General features: G+C 40.2%; 1 protein-coding gene across 2 annotated transcripts; it reads left to right on the top strand.

Annotated features, from left to right (window-relative positions):
• Positions 1–2,756: 2,756 nt before the first annotated feature.
• LOC123104381 (protein FLOWERING LOCUS T) lies at positions 2,757–7,887 on the top strand. Of its 2 annotated transcripts, XM_044526217.1 has the most exons (6): positions 2,847–3,049; positions 3,886–3,947; positions 4,095–4,183; positions 5,337–5,377; positions 6,244–6,383; positions 7,491–7,887. In XM_044526217.1, exons 1-6 carry the CDS (start codon positions 2,943–2,945, stop codon positions 7,541–7,543), a joined length of 492 nt encoding a protein of 163 aa, XP_044382152.1. In that variant the 5' UTR covers positions 2,847–2,942; the 3' UTR covers positions 7,544–7,887. The 2 variants fall into 2 exon arrangements, with proteins under 2 accessions (XP_044382151.1, XP_044382152.1); XM_044526216.1 differs by lacking the exon at positions 4,095–4,183 and having other exon boundaries at positions 2,757–3,049; positions 6,167–6,383.
• The last annotated feature ends 787 nt before the right edge of the window (positions 7,888–8,674 follow it).

Raw genomic sequence — 8,674 nt, 5'->3', positions numbered from 1 at the left:
CACACTGGATTAATTGACCTGAGATTGCTAGAGAAACCAGTAAATCAATGACAGCGATATAAGAAAAATCAACGCCAAACGTCAAACTTGTAAGCCCTTCGAAAGGGAAAATCTAGGACAGATTACATAGCCCCACAGGAGTCAGCATAAGCTGCTGCAACAATGTTATGTCCCCATCACCTAAGATATGATCGCCGTCATGGCAAGACCAGAACAACACAGAAAAATGGGGGGAGGGAGAACACAAAGGAGATAAGCGATTGGGGAGAATAACCGTCACTTTTTGCTACTCGAGAAAGAAGAGTAACAGTGTCGCCTGCATCACTCTCGTTCAGCCACTATTGGGTCCACTTGTCATTCTCGTTCTACATAACAGAGTGCAATCCACACGGACCCAGACTCTGGGCCCACCCATCAGCAAGCCGCCACCCCGTTGGCAACTACGGCACTGATTTGCTCTGTTTTCTTGTTCCTGGTCTATTTTGCCACTGCATCCTGTCAATGCTGGTACTGTAGCTCATCATGACAAATAATTGCAGAACGAGTATATATGCTGCAAGCATCTGCCAATTTGTAGATGCAGGATTGCCAAATGATAAGACTGCACTCCACTAGAATAGATTCAGCTCTGACCTGGATTAGATGAACTTTAGCGCTGTTTACAGCTGGTCCTCTAACAGTAAGGAACCATAGGCAGAGCCGCGGCGGAGAGGGTTGGCATGCACGGCGAGAGCTCATCCATGGAAGTCAGGTGTAGGTAGTTTGCGGTGCGGGGAAATTCCTTGGTGCCTTTCCCTTGTGATTGTCATGCGAGAACTTTCAGCAATTTTAAAGTTGATCTTCTGCCTTTCTGCTAGCAAGGTCCTGGTGGAGATGCCCATCTGATCTGCAACACTGTAACTTTATTCCAACAAGATTGTGATATGTTGAGCATATTCCATTAAAAAAAGTTGGTTGTGATCTCACCGTACATTAGCATGTCCCCAAGAAATTTTGTATCAGTACACATGCAAACTAGTTATCCAAATGTCAACAACTGGTTCGTACCATGGGCAGAGGTCCCTTGATGCCAAAGGTATCCGTGGCCCCCCTCCTTGGTCGACAAATTTCTTCGGAAACACTGATTTATACCACTTAAATAACACAGATACTAGGTTGAGGATCCTATTCTTAGTTGGTTTCCCTCAATCTTTTTTCCTCAAGCTCTTGGTACTACATACAGTTATGTTTTCTGGAAAAACTGATGGTACCATTTTACCTCATGCTTTCTTTAAGGCCCGTTTTGTATGAAGGGATTGTAGGAATTTTGGAGATATAACTTGTCTTCTGCAAAGCTCTTGTATACCAATAGGCCTAATGTTATCTTGCACACATGCTGACTAGAAAAGGTGAAGGAAAAGCTTTGGCACAGTACGGAGCACTTATTCCGAAGTTTATGCAGAATTAAAGAGTACAGTTGTCCTCACCTTTTATTCCCAACTGAAAATACAAAATCTGCATGGATTCTTCATCACGCTGCTGATTGCCTGATATGGATGTTTGTGTGGAGAGCCGAGACAGCTGGATGTTGTACTCTTGCAGGTACAATATCAGTTTGAATGCGAGCTCCAGGTGATAGCACCTATCTCCAAATGCCCATTTGCCCATTTGTATCATCAAGGGTGAAATTTCTGCTCGTGCCAGATTTCAAATGCTATGGGGAATCTGGAATATGGCTTGATTCTGACAATATCGAAGACATTGATTCTGCAACTTGAACCAGGAGATGCTCATCCATACCTGTTTCTTCCGGCTGGTCATGTGCAGCTGTATTTTGTACAGTGTGCACAATGAAAGAGGTAACCAAACATGAGTACATGGGTAGATGATATCAAAATGGAAAAAAGACGAATATATATTCCATTTTGCACATTAGAAGAATTAGAAATCCTCACATAGTCAAACCGGCTACCTCATGATATCCAAGTATAGAAAGATTAAGCTTGCCTAATCTGGTTATACGATGTCATAGTCCCAAAATGTCTGAGTTTGCTAAAGTAATCACAATAAGACATCCTGCTATTCTCAAGTAAACAAGAACAGCCGCATCCTGTTAATTCATTACCATGATTTAAGGTCTTCAGCATTTTCTTGTGAACCTCTCTGGCTGTTTTTATGGTCCATGTGAAGCCTCAGTAGGTGACAACTCTGTAAGATAGGACCTGCGAATACTTTTCCACTCAAGGGTGAAGGGCAAAAGTACTAGATACTACCATTGCTGTCAAGAACAATGAAAAATTGCTTATGACCTGTTTCTACCTCCCCGGGTTTCATACTCTTGCATTCTGATGTTGATCAAAATATTCTTTCTAAAGCTGAGTGCTCACCACTCAAAGAAGTATCGTTGAACATGAAATGACTCGTTGCAAACCTTTGTCCTAGTCCAGGCAAGGCGTCATGCAGGGGAGGCTAATTCTTGGAGCTTTAAACAGACCTCCAGATCTTTGGGGAATATATGCAGGAACAACTTACCATATAGGCCATTCACTAAGATTATGGCCAGCCACAGCTACAACTAGGCCATCTGGAGATTGATAGGTGCTCAACATTTCCATGCAACAAAGAACTATAAGGAAAATAATAATATTTTATGAAAAGTTAGATTCCATTTGCTCATAGTGCACAATGGAATGTTGTGAACATAAAGTTGGATGCCTCACTCCTATAAATTTACGACGAACTACTCTGTTCTTCCACACAGAAAATTTTCAGCCAGCCCTTCCACCATATTGAGCATTTCCCACTGCCTAGTCGACCAAAGTGTCAGTAAAATCCTCTGGCATAGCCTTCCGTTCAATAATAATACCGAGTTATGTCGCGCGGCAGGGACCCTTTGGCACTGAGCCAGGTAATTGGTGATGTGTTGGATCCTTTCATAAAGTCAGCTGCCATGATAATTAATTATGGTGAGAAGGAGATTACAAATGGCACTGGGGTACGATCATCTGCCGTGCTCAATGCACCACAGGTGCAGATTGAAGGTCGTGACCGGACGAAGCTCTACACACTTGTAAGTGACACAATATATGTAGCTCTACATACTTGTAAGTAACACAATATCTTGTAGAAAAATGATATGTGTAGTTTGCAGGTTTATTGGGCATTGTGTTAGATAATATGAAAAATGACCTTTGATCCAAACGAAACTTTAAAAAGAAGATGACTCTCGTGTGAGGGGTGGTGTCTAGAATAATCAGATAAAGTAATCATAGTTAGTGACGCATACGCTGATCTATACAAGCTCCTTACTCAAAGCAACCTACATTTAGAAACCCTTGGTCTGAATGATGTTTCTAAAAGAAGTATACCTAACTTCCACAGATATATGTTCCATGGGTGATTTTTTATAATGAAATACGAGAGATATAGGTCACAAAGAATATTATAGTGAGAACAAGAACATCACACAATAACCATTGGGAATGATTAAGTATCGTACATGCTACTTTAGAATATATGTCTGCAGCCTATGTTAGTATCTTGTTTGTACAGTGCTATACAAGAATATTGGACAGGATAATCAGTCTGTTTTGCTTAAAGTTCGAGTTTGAAGCTCTTCATGTTAAAGTTTGGCATACATGCATGCTGCTATGAACATCCTCTACGTAACTGAATAAACAAAACTACCCAGAAAATTAACCAGAATGTCCCTGGAATATCTCATATCCAGCCTGACCCCGCTAGCTATATAAAAGTGTATAAAAGAAGATACCTGACCACCCTGCTTCCCACTATAGCATTCTTCCTTTTGTTCTGTAGAATTGTGTCCTGGCTCCTCTATAAGGTATGCAACTGCCTCTTTTGTATTTATCTCAATGCTAAGATAGAAACATCCCATCTTATAAGGTTATGGTGGATCCTGACGCGCCAAGTCCAAGCAAACCGGAATACAGGGAATATTTGCATTGGTGAGCATGTTATATTTTTTACACAGTACTGCATAGTTTCTTCCTTAACCTCAATGATGACAAATTTCTTAAGAAACCTACGAGTGCTTCTTGCAACATTGTTTTTATGTTTATAGTTCAAGAACCCCTTACCTAGATAACCTGCAGGATTGGAATGCAGCCCTCTCAAAAAAGGAGGGGGGTGTTTCTTTTCCATCCATCAACAGCTGAAGAACTCTTGTTCTGTATGCTATTGGGTAAGAAAGTACAGTATTGTGGTAACCTAATTCTTTTCTAGCACCATTATTCCCTTAAGCTGAGTCTCTTTGTTTAGATTGCCATTTTACCAACATTCATGGGTTTTCCTGTAGATACTGTTGGGTAGCCGGAAATTAAATAAGCAAATATTGCAGCATAAATCTTAATAGTTTCTACAGTCTCCAAGAAGATGTTTTACCAACTTCTCATGGACTAGGTACTCTGCAAATTTGACTATTAATTACTTCAAAACACAAAGTAGTGAAAAGATGGCACTTAATAAGGCATTAAATACATTAATTGAAGAAGGCATTAAATATGACATCAATCAACATGAAAAGCATCAGGACAAGCATGGATGCAATCTCAATAGTACTGTTAGGGGAAATAGAAGCAAAAAAAGGCTGACAGAGACTATTCAACAGAAACAAGCGGTAGAGCTAAGCAGCTAATGCTTAAAGTTAACATGTACAGTATTGCTCAGACGACATTTATTTGTGTTAAACTGAAAACTCATTCTGTTCAAGTTTATTTTATGAATGCCAAAAGTTTGTGCTAGGAATATCCAGAAGCAAACCACAGACGCAGAAAAATTGAAGGAACCTGCTAATTATAAAATAATACAGAACAGTGGTCACTGTTAGGTTACATATAAGTGCTGTGTACACAGTGTACCCTATTGTATAAGGGGTTCCAAGCATATTTCCCTCACCTGTACCTCTATATATACAGGCCTTTGGCCTTCTAGTAATACAAGTCGCTATTACTCTAACAGCCACATTTCCTGCTGGATACACTTACGACTAACTGATTTTGTACCAAACACTGGCATTTCCATAGGTTCCTCTGACCCAACATGCTGCCTACTTGTGACACCAAGGTTTTTGTCTGGCTAATTGGTCATTTTTTTATTAGCTGCTTGCTATTAAGAAAGTATCACCAATCTAAAAATACCATATAACTAATAAATTAATCGGATCCATGTTTCTTCAACTTAAAACTCCTTAACAAACTTTCCATTTAATCATACATGTTTTTTTTCTTAATTTGACATGATTTAGGCATAGGTTTATGTAGCTGATTATATCATGTATGAGCAGTCCTGTTGCTGATCAGATCTAATGGTGATATCGTATTGGTTATTTTGTACAGGTTGGTGACAGACATCCCAGAGGCAACAGATGCACGTTTTGGTGGGTAACGCCTTACATAATCTCCAATAGTCGACCAATCATACATGACATGCAGACTGCTGAACAATTTATCATATAGCACAATCGGCAAACTACTCAGATTATTTTGGTATCAATCTTTCCACAATTGTTCCACGCACAAAAAAATGATATTCATTAACCTGGCTTAGCCAATCTGTTAGGCTTAGGCTAGCAAATAGGCACGCTTCTCTGCTATTCAATCAAGGCTGCAAGCAGATTTTCAAATTTTAAACAGAATTTGAAATGCTTTTAGCAGAGTAAACAGAAATTCCATAACATGCCACAAGCTCATGAGTTTACTAATTTTATAATCGCATTTAGTGGTAGGCAATCAAATGATCTAACTCCTTTTTCTATATGCTCGCTAATGAAACCGTTCCGCCTGTTGATAGTCTATCTTCAACTTCAATATTTCTATGTTTGTGTATGGATGCAATGGTGGATATGCAGTACATGATATTGGCCTGTAGAGACCAACCACACATATAGCTTAAGGTATATATAGTTTGAGAAAAAGGTCAACAAATAAGGCATCACAGGCGGCATTGCCTATATTTACTGAATTTACAGTGAGTAGAGAAGGAACAGGCTCGGCAGTAATGACACTGAACTACAGGAAATATCTACATCAAACTGATGAGGAGCTTGCCGCCCAAAATAGTTAGAACAGTGGCAGTCCATATTGTGAAATGGTCAAATTTATTCTTCACCTTAAAAAAAATTGAACTGTGCAAAGCAAGTCTAATATAGAACATACAAATGTTTCAGGCAATGAAATAGTTCCCTATGAAGCTCCACGGCCACCAGCCGGTATTCATCGGCTTGTTTTTGTGCTATTCAAACAGGAAGCACGGCAGACAGTTTATGCACCAGGATGGCGGCAAAATTTTAACATCAGAGACTTCTCAGCATTTTACAATCTTGGACCACCGGTTGCTGCATTATTCTTCAACTGCCAAAAGGAGAGTGGTGTTGGTGGCAGAAGGTAGGCACCGATGAAAGTTCATGCTTTACTTAAAAGATAGATATGATATAGGCAGTGACGGAGTTTCAATGAAAAATCAGGGGCCAAAAAGAATGTAAAGCTAAAATTTAATTGAGAATAAAAGCAATAGAGGGCAAAAACAATGTGAAAGTAGGTTAACTTGATAGAGTTTTCGAATCACAGAAATATATGTGCATAAATATATATAGGCAATTCCTATATATATATATATAACTATTGAAGGAAAAAACTGGAGTGGCCCTGGCCCCAACGTAGGTCCAAACCTGGAGGTAGGCACAATGTCACATAGGAACCAGGGGAGGGTGGGGGTCTCTGGCTGCATCAAAAACAGAATTCTTGACAATGCGGTTGAGAAGTACTAGACTCAGACATATAGTTAGCACAATAACATCTAATCTAAAGCAACCATGGGGTTACTAAGTTGATCTGGGGAACAGTTTATGGAGATTGCTGAAGTGTGAACGTCAACACATATATTCAGAAAGGGGGAATTTTGGATCAGACAAATATGCAAAAAAAAAATCATAATATAGTGATTTCCACATATTTAATCAGGGTATGAACTCTATATGTGAAGGGGAGCCTTGGCGCAGTGGTAAAGCTGCTGCCTTGTGACCATGAGGTCATGGGTTCAAGTCCTGGAAACAGCCTCTTACAGAAATGTAGGGAAAGGCTGCGTACTATAGACCCAAAGTGGTCGGACCCTTCCCTGGACCCTGCGCAAGCGGGAGCTACATGCACCAGGTTGCCCTTATGAACTCTATATGTACGAAATAATAATAATATTTTCATCCTTTTAACGATGAGCAATTTATTCTTACTAACTGGAGTACTTTGCAATACTTCCATTTCAAGAAAGAAGTGATATGGTAGAACAATACAAAGAAGGTTAGGGTGTTCTCCTCTCTTGATATATATACAAGAATGAGCCACATAGAAATTCAAAAACAGTGGCAACAAAAGAACGCTATCCCTTTATCTTCAAAACACCATCCCTATTTAATATGGAAAAAAATTAGCATGTTATTTCTAGGACAATGGCATTTCATTACCAGTTCTAAACAGATTCCTTTTCTGGATTAATAGGTTCCAAGGACCAGGCTGAGGGATGGATGCAGGAGGGCTCTAGAACAAGGTAGCACCATTTTCAGAAACTATATAGTCCACCAAAGGAGGGCGGGCCTGGCGCAGAGTCTCTCCACTTGTGGCCTGGAGATCCTGGGTTTGAAACAGCCTCCTTGCAGAATTATTATACAAGAGTAAGGTTGTCTAGAAATTTCCTTCCCCAGACCCGACTTTGTGTGGGAGCTTTCAGCACTGGGTACACCATTTTTATATAGTCCACCAAAGCTTTTGAGTTTTGACAGCCCACATAACACCACTTAACAATCCAGTAGTCCAGCAATTTTATATGAAATGAAGTATCATTGGGGTTCTCATACATCACATCTCTAAATATATTAATAAAATTAATATTATGTTTTATGATGTTTTTTTAACTGAGTTTATGATGTTCATATAAGCAATTGTGAGTGTAAGTGCGATCAGCTGTCGTGGAGCTTAGTGCAGGGTCAAAGTAAATTAGAGTGAGATTACTACATGTATCTCTCTTCTGTACATCTTTGCAATCCCATTAAGACTGGTCCTCTCTGTTAACTGGACAGAACTCCGCCACTGGTGATCGGATCACTCGGTGCTTTTCCTTTTCTGTTAGTGAGTGTGGATGTAAACCAGAACACAGCAACACTCATGTCTGGGACACAAACTAAACAGATCCCTGAGTCCATCCATGAAGAGGTCAAACTAAACTGCTTGAGCTCACTAAGACCACAAAGAACCAACCTGAACTTACCCCGGAGTGTCATATTGATCCAGTAATAAGCGGTTTCCTTGGACGGGGGCATGAACAATCCATATAAGCAGATCACATAGCTCGGTCCAAACAATGCATACTCGAATCGAACAGCACCTTTCAGCGACCAACAAATACCACTTGGTGTCTCATTTCAGCAACTGTGCGGCATTGAGCGACAACCTGTGGCATTACAAACAACGCCACAATTGCGTCCACGAGATTTATACGCGAGCTGACGAATTAAACACGTGAAGGTGTGCAAGCCTGAACTCAATCATCTTCTGACACCGCAGCAATAATTCAGAATTACCGATACAAATACACCAATCACGCCTAGATAACCAGGTAATCTCACGGGAGGAACATCGAAGAGGGAATAGGGACGGAGGCATTACCGGTCACGCGCTCCGACGGT

Source organism: Triticum aestivum, chromosome 5A, assembly GCF_018294505.1.
Source record: "Triticum aestivum cultivar Chinese Spring chromosome 5A, IWGSC CS RefSeq v2.1, whole genome shotgun sequence".
Classification (NCBI taxonomy): Eukaryota; Viridiplantae; Streptophyta; class Magnoliopsida; order Poales; family Poaceae; genus Triticum; species Triticum aestivum.
The sequence above is the reverse complement of the archived record's forward strand: the minus strand, read 5'-3'. Positions and strand labels throughout refer to the sequence as shown.

Coding starts and splice junctions, on each gene's coding strand:
- LOC123104381 (XM_044526216.1), top strand. CDS start 2,852: ATGTCGCGCGGCAGGGACCCTTTGGCACTGAGCCAGGTAATTGGTGAT. Junction 3,050..3,885: donor GGACGAAGCTCTACACACTT/GTAAGTGACACA, acceptor CCATCTTATAAG/GTTATGGTGGATCCTGACGC. Junction 5,378..6,166: donor GGCAACAGATGCACGTTTTG/GTGGGTAACGCC, acceptor CAAATGTTTCAG/GCAATGAAATAGTTCCCTAT.